The 16,480-nt window shown below is 43.4% G+C and overlaps 2 protein-coding genes across 5 annotated transcripts; both read left to right on the plus strand.

Annotated features, from left to right (window-relative positions):
• On the plus strand, nucleotides 255-4,754 carry LOC8086012 (disease resistance protein RPP13). Of its 4 annotated transcripts, none has more exons than XM_021460948.1 (5): nucleotides 255-483; nucleotides 671-876; nucleotides 1,070-2,005; nucleotides 2,264-4,263; nucleotides 4,370-4,754. In XM_021460948.1, exons 3-4 carry the CDS (start codon nucleotides 1,182-1,184, stop codon nucleotides 4,200-4,202), a joined length of 2,763 nt encoding a protein of 920 aa, XP_021316623.1. In that variant the 5' UTR covers nucleotides 255-483; nucleotides 671-876; nucleotides 1,070-1,181; the 3' UTR covers nucleotides 4,203-4,263; nucleotides 4,370-4,754. The 4 variants fall into 4 exon arrangements, with proteins under 4 accessions (XP_021316623.1, XP_021316622.1, XP_002450026.2 ...); XM_021460947.1 differs by having other exon boundaries at nucleotides 1,165-2,005; nucleotides 2,264-4,267; XM_021460946.1 differs by having other exon boundaries at nucleotides 256-483; nucleotides 1,165-2,005.
• LOC8076337 (wall-associated receptor kinase 2) lies at nucleotides 12,317-15,932 on the plus strand. Its single transcript, XM_021462202.1, has 3 exons — nucleotides 12,317-13,572; nucleotides 13,870-14,022; nucleotides 14,614-15,932. Exons 1-3 carry the CDS (start codon nucleotides 12,564-12,566, stop codon nucleotides 15,663-15,665), a joined length of 2,214 nt encoding a protein of 737 aa, XP_021317877.1. The 5' UTR covers nucleotides 12,317-12,563; the 3' UTR covers nucleotides 15,666-15,932.

Here is a 16,480-nt window from a genome sequence, read left to right on the forward strand (position 1 = left end):
CAATTATACGTAACACTAGGCAGAAAATTTCGGTTGCAAAAAAAAATATGTTAACATAAAATTGAGTGTGAAATACTGAAATACCAAATGTGCGTTGCAAGACGCAGCTGGACTATTGCTCCCGAGAAGCGGAGCATTTTACTATTCTATGGAGGCTTTTACTGCATGGGGCGGAGGGATGGTAGTGGCCGGCAGGATAGTATATCAATGTTGCTGCCGATTTAAAATATATGAGTTCTGCATTGTCTCTCTTCTTTGCCTGACTACTCTCCTACCTTTCACATTATTATACAGGTCCCTATTCTCATGTACAAACAAATGGAAATTTATGGTAGTCTAGCTGGATATTTACTCTCTAGGTCGCTCTTATCCTGGCACTATGTGAATCGTCTGCCTTATTACTACCTAACACGGTGGTCGTCCTCTGTGTTTTTGGCCGCCCCTCCTCCGCAGCTGCTCCTACGGTCTCCCTCCTTGGTGATGGTGAGTTGAAGAATTTTTCATTTCCAAAATATATACTGGCCTAGATTTTTCTTTGAGCTCAAATTGAAACAATTTACCTACCTTTCTGAAAAAAAATTGAGGTTGATTGTTGAGCTATAAACATTTGAGGACCTCAAATCTTTCAGAATGACTCGCTCCAACCTGAAATTTCTTTCCTTTGTTTCAGTTTGATTTGTGCTGCACTTACGGAGGGAACATAAAACAAAGTCTAGAGGGGCAACCCGAACACACAGCGAGCACTTGTATTGCATTCCCACAACACCTCCACTTATCCCCTGGCACTTTGTGAATCGCCTGCCTTACTTCTTAACACGCTAGCTGATTGTGTCCTCTGCGTCTTTGGCCCCTGCAGCTGCTTCTACAGTGTCCTTGGTGAGTTGAAACATTTTTTATTTGGAAAATATATACTTGCTTCGATTTTCCTTTCAGCTCAAAAACAGAAACAATTTATATATCTAGCTTTTTAGAGAATTTGAGGTTCATAAGTCTTTGTTTTCAAGCTGTAAACATTTGATGACCTCAAATCTTTCTCTCTCCATCTTGAAATTTGTTTTCCTTATTTCAGATTCATTTATGCTGCACTTGCATTCCCGCAGCACCACCATATATACCACCTGCAACCAAGAATATTTACTAGCAGATTGATTGACTCATTTTCAGAGGCTGTGACTGTGAGTATGGACCTGGTGATGGGTGCGTTGGGTGTGCTTCCCTCCAAGATGCTGGAGCTGCTCAAGGAGGAGTACAAGCTGCAGAAGGGCGTCAAGATGAAAGTGCAGTCCCTCTCCCGAGAGCTCGAGTGCATGCACGCCGCCCTCCGCAAGGTGGCAGCAGTGCCATGGGACCAGCTCGACGAGCAGGTCAAGATCTGGGCACGCGAGGTTAGGGAGGCTTCCTATGATATTGAAGATATACTTGACTCCTTTCTTGTGCATGTCGACGGCCATGAGAAGGCTGATCTGAGCAGGCTGAAACGAGCCATGAAAAAGATGGGAGACCTGTTCAGCAAGGGCAAGGCTCGCCGTGAAATTTCATGCGCTATTGAAGACATCAGGAAGCAACTTCAGGAGATGACACAGCGGCATAACAGGTACAAGGTCGATGACCTTGTTGCCAAGCATGGTGCCACAACAAGTATTGATCCACGGCTTTCGGCTCTCTACACAAAAGTGTCACAGTTGGTTGGCATAGGAGAGCCGAGGGATAAGGTTGCAAAAATGCTGATATCAGAAGGGGAAGACTTGGAGACGAAGATAGTCTCTATTGTTGGGTTTGGAGGGTTAGGCAAGACTACTCTTGCTAAAGCTGTTTATGAGAACCTTACAGACGATGTGCCTTTCAAAGCTTTTGTTCCTGTTGGCCAAAATCCAGACTTGAACAAAGTCTTGAAAGACATTCTCATAGGTCTTGACAAGTGGCGTTATATGACCGAGTTCAACTTGGCTATATTGGATGAAAGGCAGCTCATCGATGAACTTCGGGAATTCCTCATTAATAAGAGGTAGTTATATTCTTACTAAGAGCCTTTGAATTAAGATTTGCAAATTGAACAGTCATTTGAGAAATATGTAATCTGCAGACTGAATCTACTACAAAACTAAATACTATAGTTTGCAATACTTTCTGTTCATATTGTTTAGTCCTCAGATTGTATTTGTCGAATGTTTTTCCTCTATATAGCTGTTTTTTGTCAGCTTGAATGGCTTAGTATTTTTTTTTCATATATGTACATGACTGAATCGTTTCCATGCCTATATAGGTACTTCATTGTTATAGATGACATATGGGATGTATCATCATGGAACATAATAAGATATGCTTTGTATGACAATAACTTGGGAAGCAAAATAGTCATAACTACCCGGAAGCATAATGTTGCCATGGAAGCTGGTTGTTCTTATAGCATGGAACCTCTTCCCTTTGACAGTTCTAAAGAATTATTCTATGGGAGAATATTTGGCTCTGAACAAAAATGTCCTAAAAATTTTGTGGGAATATCTGAAGAAATAATTAAGAAATGTGGAGGTGTGCCATTAGCTATCATTACTACATCAAGTTTGTTGGCAAATAAGTTGGGAAATATGAAAGAGTGGTATGAGTTTTGTGACTCTATTGGTTCCGGACTTGGAAGCAGTGCTGATATGGAAACTATGAGAAAGATATTATCTCTTAGCTATTATGATCTACCAGCTCATCTGAAGACCTGCTTATTATACTTAAGTATATTTCCTGAAGACTATGAGATTGGGAGAGATCGGCTGATATGGAGGTGGATAGCTGAAGATTTTGTTCCACCTGGAGAAGGGGGCAAAAGTTTATTTGAGCTCAGTGAGAGTTACTTCTATGAGCTTATAAATACAAGCCTGATCCAACCAGTAGATACAGATGATGAAGGTATGCCTACTGCTTGCCGTGTGCATGACATGGTGCTTGATCTCATTTGTTCCTTGTCAAGGGAAGAATGTTTTGTTACCACCATATTAGGTGACACCAAGCAAGAAACATATTCTGGGGGAAGCAAGGTTCACAGGCTATCTCTCCAAAATACTACTTGGCCTACAATGGAGCTGCCAAAACTAAGGTCACTTGCTATCTTCAGTGGTGATATAATCAATTCTATGCCATCCTTTCCATGTTATCATCTCCTTCGTGTATTGGACCTAGAAGATTGCAGTCTTAAAGACATTCCAAGTTTGAGTTTTGTTGGGAACTTATTTCACCTAAGGTATCTAGTTCTAAGAAATACTGAGTATGCTGGTGAGCTCCCATCAGAGACTGGGAAGCTACAACTTTTGCAGACATTGGACCTATGTGGAACTTTTATAAATAAAGAATTGCCATCAAGTATTGTCGGGCTAAGAAGACTGATGTGTCTCGCTCTTGATTGGAGTATCTGTCTGCCAAATGGATTGAGGAATCTAACATCCTTAGAAGTGCTACGGTATGCAATTGTTGATTCTGCGCAGATTGCAGAAGAGCTAGGCCATTTGACGCAACTGAGGATCCTCAGTATCGGGCCGCCTGTAATGGACAGGGAAGCAGGATGTCACGAGGGCATTTGCAAAGCTTTAGTGGAGTCCCTAGGCAAACTGCAGAAAATCCGACATCTAAAACTACTCTCAGGCAGCATGGTGATGAATCTTGAAGGCTCGGTGGAGTCCCTAGGCAACCTGTCCTTTCTTCGTATTATTATAACTAGTCGGTTGCCCACATGGATTAATCCGGGATCGCTTCCTCTCCTATCATCCCTGTACATAACAGTGGCTCAAATGCGAAGGGAGGACATCCAAGTCCTCGGGATGTTGCAGGCTCTTCGTGTTCTAAAAATGCGTTTGGGTTTGGCTAGTGACAACTTACAAGTGCTGGGAAGGTTCGCGGTTGGCCCTGATGCCTTCCCATGTGCAAGAGTGTGCAGATTCTATGGTTTTCAAACAGTGCCGTCTATGTTCCCACCAGGAGCTATGCCCAGGCTTGAAGAATTTCATTTCGAGATCACCCTGTATGATTTCTTGGAAGGTGAATTCATCAGTACCGATGGCCTGGCCTTGCACCACCTCCCGTCCCTTCGTAGTGTGGGTGTCCGTCTTTATCCTAGACACGTAACGATCCAGCAGGAGTTGGGAATGAAAGTGAAAGAGAAGCTGAGCGAAGAAGCGGATGCCCACCCCAACCACCCTACCTTACAATATTTCTACTAGAGAAACGGACATCAATAGAAAAAAAAAGGATTCAACGTGTGCCTACTACCTGAGAATGCATGTACGTACGTACTCCTCCTTTCTTCTTCTACTGAATAATGCATGCATGCATATTTTCTACTGCAGTTAATTAGGCCACTCATGACTTGTTTTTTTTATCGTGGCAGCTCCTGGGTCTGAGTATATTCTCCAATTGTTTTGTTGTGCATGAGAAAAACGGCTACACACATAGTATTGGGACATGGTTGAAAAGATCCATTGCCTGCGCTCGTCTACAAGAAGCAGCCACACGCTTTGTTGGTGTACACACAGAGGAGCTAGCAGGGCAAGCTTTGTGAAACATGAGCCATATTCGTTACCACTTATGTTAATCGGTGTTTTATTTTTATTCCATTCAAATTTGCTTCCGATCCATTATCCTTCCAATTATGTAATTCTTGTTTTTTTCTTGTTGTTTCCCTCGTCCTGTTGTCTCTGTGTCATGTCTCTTGTTTATACTTCTCGCCACCTTTCTTCATCTATTAAATGCAACTTGGTCCGTTATTTGTCCAATGATGTTATGTCTCTTATTGGTGGAAGAGTAGCGTGGATGATGCATGCCCCTGGCTGCATATGCTCTGTTTAATTAGCTTCGCGGCTCTTGCGGCACAGTTGTGGCGTCTCCCTGCATCCAATCGCTGCTACATTGCTACTACAGTAATTCAGTTCGGTCAATATTGTAAACTTGACTTTTGGCGAGTTTTTAAAATTCTAAACTTATACTGCTATTTGCAATAGACAAGAGATAGCTGAACAAATAATTGTGGAAGTACCAATGACATCAGAGATCAGATAAGATCGACAAGCTAGTAATTGTGGAAGTAGAACAAAAAACAGCAAGGAGCAGCAGGTATATCCTGATCCCTGCTGCGAGGGAGGCGAACTGCCACGTTGGAGTAGGCCAAGCGCGTGGGACGACGGTTGCTTCTGCTGGACCATGCTGGCGAAATGCCAAGTGGTACAGACAAAACAATAATATAAAATTTCAGAGCATCTTAACTTCTAATTTTTATATTATTTTCTGAAGATCTTAATCTATAACTCTTATAAAGCTAAACCCCACTAGATGAATTCTCTCTTCATGCAAGGTGTCTATATCATTCTCCACTAAGTGACCCACTAAATATTCTGTCTCTCCATGCAATGTGTCCACATCATTCCCCACTAAGTCCATGTCATCCCATATTAATTACAAAAAATGACCATGTCATCTATATCATGTGAAATACTTTAAATCTTTAATCTATTAACATACAAGTCATGTACATACACTATTTGTTTCATCACCAATTAATTCCTCTATAATGTAACCAAATATTAGTTTTTTTTTCTATTAGCTTAGCAAATTTTTTACTAGATCTAATACAATAAAATACATGCAAGTCAAATTCATATATATACATACATAATAGACCAATTAGTTCTTCTATAATGCAAAAAATATTAGTTTTTATTCTATTAGCTTAGCAATTTTTACTAGATATAATACAATAAAATACATGTAAGTCAAATTCATATGTATACATACATAATGGACTAAATATCATATATAATGCTATGCATATAATGATTTATATTTAAGAAAATCCAGCAGCAACGCGCGGGAAATTCATCTAGTTTTCTTAAATGAAAAAGCTCAAACCTACAAAGTTATAGATATTATTGAAAGCTATAACTTTTATGCAAGAAGTATCTTCATTTGATAACATACATAAAAAATAATATTGTTCTAATACGATAAGCACTAGTACACGGTTATTATACTCCTGAAATTTTATATTATTATTTTTAGTATATTAACATCCTCAAATGAAAAAACTAAAAACTACAAAGATCTCATCGAGGGCTACAATTTTCATATAATTTTTGTATTCATCCGATATTGTATCAAAGACTTATGATTTTTTAAAGATTTTATCTTGTCATGCGACAGAACAGTACTTGTCATGGCTCCGCCATCCACCTCCACGGCGACGGAAGCACTGGTGTCTCCTACCCCGTCGACGGCTCCGTTTGCATCGGCAGCGAGGCCACTGATTGTAAATCCAGATCGACGGCTGCGACTCCCCATGGTGCCGTACCTTGCTGCGACTCCACACGTACGGTGTGCAACACGGCAACATCGTCTCAGTGAGGGCACCTGTTGCTGCTCCCTTCCACCCACAGTGACCGCTCGATGGCCATGGCAACAGGCTCGTGAGTTCTCATGAGTATGAGTGTGACACGATTTGACTCCAATCTATTTTCTTCATGAATTCCAATGTTTCGTCTCTCTATTTCTTATGGCATTTTGTTGTGAAAATCATTCCCAACAAATGCGATGTTGCTTACGAGTGGCACAGATGTGGATGTGTGCGTACAAATGCCAGGAATGGCAGCTGCTAGATTTGTTTTTTCTGATCGATTTTGTTTGTACAACTACTGAGTATAAATGAGTTTGGTTGATTTTGGTTCAAAAATTCATGTGTAATGTACATACTCTTCTGTTAGTGTGTATACTCGTTGCTATGGAAATGTAAACCCAGAGAAAACCATTTTTTTAAAAAATAAAATAAAAAACACTGTACATTGTGGGTGATCAGGTTCTTCTCTGAGTATCGCCTGGGCCTTGTTTAGTTCCCAAAAAATTTTATAAAATTTTTCAGATTCTCCATCACATCGAATCTTTAGATACATGCATGGAGTATAAAATATAGACGAAAATAAAAACTAATTCCACAGTTTGGTCGGAATTGACGAGACGAATCTTTTAAGCCTAGTTAGTCCATGATTGGACAATATTTGTCAAATACAAACGAAAGTGCTACAGTGTCGATTTTGCAAAATTTTTTGGAACTAAACAAGGAAAGGGCATTGTGCAGTTTGGTACTACTGGGAAGCTTAGCCCAAGGTACATTGGGCCTTTTGATATTATAGCCCAGGTCAGTAGCTTGGCTTACCGCTTACAGTTACGAGAGTCTATGAAGGGAGTTCATAATGTCTTCCATGTTTCTATGTTAAAAAAGTATTTGTGAGATCCCCAGCATAAGATCGACTTAGAGCTGATTCATGTGGAGCAGAACTTGACTACGAAGTGTCACCCAGTGCGTATCTTAGAATCTTCGGAGCATGTTCTAAGAAGAAGAATTATCAAATATTTGAGAGTTCTATAGACGAATCAGTCTGAGCATGAAGCGACTTGGGAGCTTGAGGAGCAGATGTAGAGTATCCTGAACTTTTCGATAACGTTGAGAATTACGTGGTTATATGTAGTTTACCATCTGTCGACGAAAGATGGTCGGCAGTTTACCTAGGGGTATACCCATGGTAGTAGATTATCAGCAGATAGGTGCGCAATCTACGAACTAGATGTGACGCAAGACACAGACAAAAATTTTATCCAGGTTCAGCCGCCGTGAGGGCGTAATACCTACGTCCTGTGTCTGATTGTATTGATATGAGATGTAATGTGATCTCTGACTTGTCCTCTAGAGGACCCCTGCCCCTCCTTATATATCATGAAGGGACAGAGTTACAAGTAAAGTATCCTATTTGGTACAATATCTTCTTGTAGCCTTGCGGTGCACACCGACTAGCGTCGTGTGCCGCACGTCTTCATTTTATGGGCTGGGCCACCTCCAATGGTGCGGCCCATATTGAGCCATGAGGGTATAGGGGTTTATACCCCCACAGCTAGTCCCTGAGCTCCATGTATTGTGATGCGACACGTAGTCTTGAGCTTCTTCGACCAGTGAGGCTTGAGGTCTCGACCAGCAGGGAAAGTCGCTCGAATAGATGCGACAGTAGTTCGGAAGACAGTCGACCACCATTGACACCACAGAAGCAGGTTGTCCGAATAATGCATGGTGCTCTTGAGAAAAAAGATTTCTTTCCTGATGAAGTATGCCCACTTTACTTTTATGTTAAGTTTAGACGTTGAGAAAGCAAGCATATTCACCGTAGGGTGAAATATGCCTACTTAGTCCCCGATCCTAGTAGTAGGTGACGTAGACACGTGGTACCAGGGTCTAAAAAGAAAAGTCCACGTAGAAATTCTGATGCTGAGATGCACCGTTAGGTGCATTGTACTGATGTAGTCCTCGAGCTTGCTGAAAGGCGAAGTATTAGCCTTGTAGCAAGGTCTTAAAAATTAAAATCGCCCCTCAGTTGTATGAGTGCAATTCATATGTAACTGAGAAGAGCAGTCCCTAAGCTGTGGTCGGAGAGTGGATGAAGCAAGCCCCGAGTACAGCGTAGTGACTAGTCGACAAGTCCTCGAGCGTGGTTGGAAACGTAAACGTGCTCGGTGGTCAGCACAGTCCCTGATCACAGCGTAGAGACTGGTCAACAAGACCTTGAGTGTGGTTGGGAACAAAAACGTGCTCGGTGGTCGGCACAGTCTTCGAGCACAACATAGAGACTAGTCGACAAATCTCTGAGCGTGGTTGGGAACGTAAACATGCTCGGTGGTCGGAGCAGTCCTTGAGCACGGCGTAGGGAATGGTCGACGAGTCCCCGAGCGTACATTGTTGACTGGGCCAAAGTTCTGAAAAATAAATATAGAGAATAGATACTATATGATGTATAAATAAACTCTAGAAAAAAAATCAGCACTAGAGTAAGATTTTAGGTTTTATGTTATATTTAAAGTTAACACGAGTAGTTAATTCATCCCAGAGCTGCTCTGGTTTGGCCAACAATCTGGAGCATGAGGTGTGGAACCTAGGCACGCGTAGGATTGCCAGCCGCAGAGAGCGGATCTCGTGCACGTGTAGGGAGGAGTCGGAGACAGTGCCGGCTCTGGAAAACACGTGTAGGAGAAAAAAAACTAGTCGGCTAACCAAAAAATTATTTTGAAGGATAATAATGTAAAAAATATTATGCCAAAAATAAATAAAATATTTGAAGTGCACTTATCTTTGGACGAACGTCTATTCGGTGACGACAAAATTGTTTGGCCCTCGAGCTTTCCGACATGTTGTCATAATAGTTGTCGCGGTTGTCGTAGCGCCGTTCTTCGCAGCAATCATTATTGCGATATGACAGGTGGTCAGAGCAAGTAGGCCAAGCAACTTGGTCGATAGCCCAAGTAGATCGGTGTCGCCGATCAGTCTCCCTTTGTAGTAGGGAAGCGGCAACGTGTTGTCGGTGCGTTCGGAGACGTTGCTGGAGTGGTCGAAGCGGTGGCCAGCATGGTTGGAGCCGCAGCTGACGTCGGCGAAGAAGTGATCGGCGCAGATTGGATCTGCACCTCCTCGAGGGTCGTGGCGGTGAAGCCGTTGAAGCCGGTGGTCTAGGTGATCTGGCCGACGGTGAACGTGAGACCGCTTGCCATGACCGCGGAGTCGGACATGATGACCATCTGGCTCGCATGGGAAGCTGTACGCACATCCCCTACCTAGCGCGCCACTGTCGACGAAAGATGGTCGGCAGTCTACCTAGGGGTATGCCCAAGGTACTAGAATATCAACAGACAGGTGCGCAAGCTACAAACTAGATGGTGACGCAAGACACGGACAATAATTTTATCTAGGTTCGGCCGTCGTGAGGGCGTAATACCTACGTCCTGCGTCTGATTGTATTGATATGAGATATAATGTGATCTCTGACTTGTCCTCTAGGGGACCCCTGCCCCTCCTTATATATTGTGAAAGGATAGATTTACAAGTAAAGTATCAGATTTGGTACAATATCTTCTTGTAGTCTTACAGTGCACACCGACCAACGTCGTGTGCCGCATGTCTTCGTATTATGGACCGGGCCACCTCCGATGGTGCGGCTCATATTGAGTCATAAGGGTATAGGGGTTTATATCCCACACCATCCCATTATTTTCTATCGTAGACACAAGGAATTCGAGGATGAATTCTCTTTAGGGGCGTAGACTGTAACACCAGACAAAACAATTTTTTTAAAAAAATAAAAAATACTGTAGTGCAGCTACTGTACCGTGACCCCCACCCCTTTTCCTTGTCTCAGATTGGACTCCCCTGCTGCCATTTTTTTCATTCCCTCAACCCTGTGGCCTTTTTGCTCCACCAGCCGCCCTCCTTTGTTTGGTCAGACGAAGGAAGAAAAGAGAAGGAGGGGACCTAGGGTTTCGCCGCCACCGTTAGTGCCATCTATGGTGGCCATTCTTCCTCCCACAAAAAAACGGGTAGGATCTCTCTCCTATCTTGGGCCGCCCATCAATCTCCATGTCTCTTGCGGTCCATGAGAGCTTAGCCATGTTTGGCGTAGATCGGAACGGCAAGACCTTCGTGGCGAGTTGGAGAGAATCGGAAGGTGAAGAGATTGGGGGAAAGGAGTAATCACCAGGAGATTTGGGCGTCGTGCTCGTTGTGGCTCCCCTAGATGAGAAGCTAAATATTAATCCCCATCTTTTGATCAAGTTTTGTGGATTAAAGCGCTTGTTTGGATGGAGTTTAGTGGAGTGATTCTCAAAATCAATCTTGTCTATGTCTGAATTTTTTCCGTCAGATTGAGCAGTCTCTATCCATCTTTATGTTTCGGCATGTTTATGTTTCTAGCCATTCACTTCATCCTATTGGAAAGGCTGTTGGAGTTTTGTGTTTTTTTGCTCGAGTTTCTACTTTAAAGGTGAGCTAAATCATGAGTTTAGCCATCTATTTTTGCCAACTCCGTTGGAGTTGCTTTTAGTGTCCAATCATGGACTAATTAGGCTCAAAAGATTCGACTAGCAAAATAATCTCTAGCTGTGTTTTTAGTTTCATAAATTGTCTATATTTAGTACTCTATATGCATGTGTCCAAACATTCAGAAGCAAGACACGTGACTTTAACAATCTGGAGATTTGCTGATCCAACTCGGTTCTCCGGAGGTACTCATAGAGATAGAGTGTACATGTGTGTTTTTAGGAGTAAATGTGTGTTCATGCTATATGTGAGCATTTATGTCTATAATTGGGTCTAGCCTTAAAAAAAAGCTAACCAAACGGAGGCACTCCATCATATTCAGGGGAAGCATTGTTGCTGCTGCGGAGGACAATAATGGAGGCACGGAGGCATCAGTGGTGATGGCGCCGTGGTCCCAGTAGACCTTGACCCTTGGGGCAGCTGAGTAAGTCGTCGGCACTGGTAGATATGCAGTCACTATCATGGCAGTGACATGGCGAGACGACGCCGCAGGCCTCTGCATCAATTACGGGAAGCTTCAATTAATGGATGCCAATAAGAGAGGATGATGATAGGATAGACTGTATGCCAATCAATGAATGGATAACATTTATAATAGGGCCTTGTTTAGTTCACCCCGAAATCCAAAAAGTTTTCAAGATTTCCTGTCACATCGAATCTTGCGGCACATGTATGAAACATTAAATATAGACGAAAACAAAAACTAATCACGTAGTTTGACTGTAAATCACGAGACGAATCTTTTGACTCTAGTTAGTCTATTATTGGACAATATTTACCACAAACAAACAAAAGTGCTACAGTTCTGAAAACTTTTCAGTTTTCGGAACTAAACAAGGCCTAGGATGCCCATTGCAAGCGGTCACCAAGCAAGCCAAACAGGCTGACCACGCAGAACGCAGGTCGTCTACATACGTCGCGCTCCTGTTATCTGTGCGCATGTGCTGGTGCAGAATTGATAGGTTTGGTCAGTCTATGAATAAAAAGCCCAGTACCCCAGAGTTATTGGCTGCTACCAGCTGATTCAGACGTGTCACATCCAAGTTGCTCCTGATACAAGACATGCGAGTCACTCCAAAAATTTAAAACTTTTTAAGATTCTCCGTCACATCGAATTTTACGGTACATGTATGAGACACTAAATAGAGACGAAAATAAAAACTAATTGCACAGTATACCTGTAAATCGCAAGATGAATCTTTTAAGCCTAATTACTCTATGATTGAACAATGTTTGTCAAATAAACACGAAAATGCTATAGTTCCGAAAACAAAAATGTTTTCAGAACTAAGGTTAACTGCGTGCCCTAACCCTTTTGAATTAAAGTGACAGATGAATAATTGATCTTTAACGGTCCATGGACTACTCAACATCATCCATACCATGCAAGCGTTTTACCAAACAGGACCTACTACGTAACGTTTGCACTGAATCAGTCACAAAAGGACGCCACACAGCGTATAGTAGGTCCTGTGTGCATGGCGCGCGGTGAACATTCCAGTGGGCTTCTTCTTGCTCCGATCCCTGTGACACACACACCTGCTGGTTCTTCTACATAAACACTAGCAGGGGCTCGATCGCCTCCGGTGATACACGAACAGAACAAATTGAGTACGTACCTTGCAGTGCAAAGCCAGCAGTCACACCTTCGCCATTGGCGACGCAGGCTCGCCTCCGGTAATAACATATGTCGCCATCGCTGCTGCTGCTGCTGCTGCTCGTTGCAGCGACGGCGGCGTCTGCCACCGCGGATAACAGCAGTAGCGTGTCCGCGATGGCAGGCTGCCAGCGGAGCTGCGGAGGCGTTGACATACCCTACCCGTTCGGCATGGGCGACGACGCCTGCTTCCGCCAAGGCTTCGAGATCCGCTGCATGAACAACGGCAGCGCCGCCACCGGCGGTGAAATTCCGGTGCTAGCGGGGACCAACCAGACGATCCCAGTGCTGAACCTGACCGTGGCGCCGCCTGAGGTCCGCGTGCTCCTGCCGGTGGCATGGCAGTGCTTCGACTCCGCCGGCAATAGAACAGGGTTCTACACCGGCAACGTCAACTTCAACGACGCCGGCGTGTACCGCATCTCCAACGTCTCCAACGAGCTCTACGTGCTCGGCTGCAACACCTTGATCTATGTCAAGGGCGGCAAGAACCTGCGCGGCGCTAGCCGATTCAACTACAAGTTCTACGCCGGCTGCGTGTCTGTGACCAACGACCCTGACGACCCGCAGGACGGTGCCTGCGCGGGCCTCGGCTGCTGCCGCGTCGACATCCCGCCGGGGCTCACGGACACCTCCATGACCATGTACGGTGGCACCGGCGACTGGTCGCACGCCCAGCAGGAGTTCTGCCCCTGCGACTATGCCTTCGTCGTGGAGAAGGGCAACTACAGCTTCAAGGCATCCGACCTGACGGCACACGCGCCGGCGACGAGTAACCAGACCCCGACCCAGACCACGGCGCCGCCGCTGCAGGTGGACTGGAGCATGCCGCTCCGCCTCGACTGGGCCATCCGCGTCCGCGACAATAATGGCAGCTCCATCACCTGCGCTCAGGCAGCAAGCAAGCCAGGGTACGCCTGTGTGAGCAACCACAGCGAGTGCGTCAACTCAACCAACGGCCCTGGCTACTTCTGCAACTGTACCAAAGGCTACGAGGGTAACCCCTACGTTGACGGTGAAGCTCGTGGAGGATGCACTAGTAAGTAGCAGTGACCTAGCTAGCTTGTAACAATTTTACATATGATGATCGTCTGACTAATTTTTTTTATTAAGGTCCCCAAAATTGACTTTTCTCTATACTAAGTATACTTATCATTCTCGAACCGAGAGAGTACATTATTACAATTCCAAAGCAAACTGCTACTCAAGAGGTTCTTATTTGAAAACTTAATGTTCTTATTTGAACAATTCTGTAGCAAATACTACAAAAAACTTCTATTCTACATGCAAATCTAGTCATGCATAATGCATATTCACTGATTATATATATATGCAGATATCAATGAATGCCAAAAGCCAGAGTTGAATTCTTGTCCAAGTGGAAGCAAATGCATTGACACAGATGGTAGCTACAACTGTCCATGCAAATTTGGTCGGACAGGAAAGGATTGTCATCCCATATTTCCGGCCCCTGCTGCTGCAATATTAGGTGAGCAGACAAATCGCTCATACTACCATGATTGAATTTTCTAAGTACACCTCCATCCCACAATAAATTAACTTCTAGAGGTCATCCGAAGTCGTACTATATCTTATGTTTGACCAATTTTATAGAAACTATGATGAATTTATATTCCAGCATGTATCTAAATTTTATGCCATAAATATATATGTCCATATCAAATTTGGTCTTACTTTTCGATTCTGTGATATAGTCAATCATAGAAATAATTCATTTGTTTTGGGACGGAGGGAGAGTGGTATATCATACATATTCTTTTCCACAAGGTGTAAAAACTGTCTGTAATCTAACAAATTCCTTCTAAAAATACTGTAAGGTTCACAGTCGGAAACTGTAGTAGATTTTTCTTGTTTGCGAAACAGGCATGAAAAGTTTTGTATATATACTAACAAAATTGTAAAAGGGTGTTGCCTTATTGTGCAATTTACACACGAAAATCATAGATGCATGGCATGCATTAGCATGCAAACTGTAATTAATATATGGCAGTAGGAACCTATAACGTCGCATAGAACTATATATGGCCATTGAATGTGTGGATGCACGCTGTGGTTGCAGCAACACTTGTCGCAAGCTCTTTTCTGGCACTCCTGCTGTGGTCCATATACAAGGATAGGAAGCGGCGAATGAAGAAAGCATGCTTCGACAACAACGGGGGTAAAATACTGAAGGAAGCAGCTGGCATTGTCATATTCGAAGAAGCCCAGCTGAAGAAAATAACTAACAACTACAGTACCCCCATCGGAAAAGGTGCTTTCGGCACCGTCTTCTTGGGAACAACCCACGACAAGCAGCGAGTTGCAGTTAAACGCTCTCATGTCGACCACAACAAAGGAGGTCTAGTAGGTCCCGTTCAGCAAGGTGACGATTTTGTGCGTGAGATCACCTTCCAGTTCCAAATCAGACACCGAAATTTGGTTCGCCTGGTTGGGTGCTGCTTAGAGACAAACATTCCTGTCCTGGTCTACGAGTATATTGGTAATGGGAGCCTCTTCAACCTGCTTCATGTCGGCACAGATAAGGTGCTCCCACTGTGGACTCGACTCAACATTGCCATTGGCTCTGCAGAAGCTCTTGATCATATGCACTCACACGGTGACCAGGACCGCATCCACGGTGATGTCAAATCTGCCAACATCCTTCTGGATGACAATCTCATGCCCAAAGTCTCCGACTTTGGATCGTCCAAGCTTTTGTCAGTCGGTAAGTATGCCAGGGCCGTACCCGCTGATACAAGATATATGGACCCAGTGTATATGAAGACAAATCGTTTTGTGGCCAAGAGTGATGTCTATAGCTTTTCAATTGTTCTTCTTGAGTTGATCACCCGGAAGACCGTCGACTACGGGCAAGATAAAATCAATAGCCTCCCCATTGTTTTTGACAAGTTTTTTAAGCAGAAGGGTAACGGAAGGGAGATGTATGACAGAAACATTTTATCTCATGATGGTGTTCAATGTCAATATTGCATAGAGTGCCTTGACAAGATTGGTGCTCTGGCAATCCAATGTCTTAAGTATGATGTCGACGAGAGACCGACAATGAAAGAGGTCGTGAATGAATTAACCAAAGCAGCCAAACTACTGGATAAATGCAAGCAGATACCATGACGAAGAAAGCCATCCTGCAAGCATGCTTGGTCAGATCATATTCGCTAATTTATAGGGCTAGCTATATGGCTTTTCAAGGAGTTGTACTGTATATTTTTATTTTCTGTAGAGATGGGTGCGATAATGTGTCTGTTATACTTTGTTGTATTGTACAATTCTGCATATTTAGAAAGACATTGTAAGTTTGATATGTGAACTATACAATTCTATATATATATGAACTACTAAACTGGGTACCAGACGCCATCTGGCTGTTGAAACAAGATAGATTTGGTCCTCTCACATGTTTCTAAGTTGTCTACTTCCTACTGTCAGTAAAGTTCTAGTTTAATATCTGAAGGTTCAAACCTAATTTGTTTTACAAAAAAAATATGAACCTACTACATTTTTTATACAAAATGTTTTATCTCTATTTGTGATATATTTACAGTTATTTGGAACTTATTAGTTTTGTTCCTATTGCTCAATTGCTTATAGTAATGCTCGTTGTTTACTTTAACAAATATTCCCTCGGTCTCAATATATAAGGTGTAACCATTTTTTGTTTATGTCACATAATATAAGGTGTGCTCTGTTGGAAAAACTACCCTGCAATCGAAGGACCTATCGGCAAGATTAACCCTTAGAGCACTTCTCTTGTGTTAAGTGCAGGCGAAGTCTTCGCACTGAGGGAGTCTTCGCGTCAAGGATGGCGGCGAAGGAGCCTTTGCACCACGAAGCACGAAGAGGAGGTGGCGAAACAGCCGATAGGAGTCTTCGCGCCAAGGATGGCCACGAAGAAGCCTTCGGGTCGAGGATAACGACGACATCGAAGG

This window comes from Sorghum bicolor, chromosome 5 (genome assembly GCF_000003195.3).
Source record: "Sorghum bicolor cultivar BTx623 chromosome 5, Sorghum_bicolor_NCBIv3, whole genome shotgun sequence".
In the NCBI taxonomy this organism is placed as follows: domain Eukaryota; kingdom Viridiplantae; phylum Streptophyta; class Magnoliopsida; order Poales; family Poaceae; genus Sorghum; species Sorghum bicolor.

Excerpts from the sequence above, each read along its gene's own strand:
- LOC8086012 (XM_021460948.1), top strand. The coding sequence starts at position 1,182 with ATGGACCTGGTGATGGGTGCGTTGGGTGTGCTTCCCTCCAAGATGCTG. Across the intron at positions 2,006-2,263 it reads GAATTCCTCATTAATAAGAG|GTACTTCATTGTTATAGATG; the intron begins GTAGTTATATTC and ends ATGCCTATATAG.
- LOC8076337 (XM_021462202.1), top strand. The coding sequence starts at position 12,564 with ATGTCGCCATCGCTGCTGCTGCTGCTGCTGCTCGTTGCAGCGACGGCG. Across the intron at positions 13,573-13,869 it reads AGCTCGTGGAGGATGCACTA|ATATCAATGAATGCCAAAAG; the intron begins GTAAGTAGCAGT and ends ATATATATGCAG. Across the intron at positions 14,023-14,613 it reads CCCTGCTGCTGCAATATTAG|CAACACTTGTCGCAAGCTCT; the intron begins GTGAGCAGACAA and ends CTGTGGTTGCAG.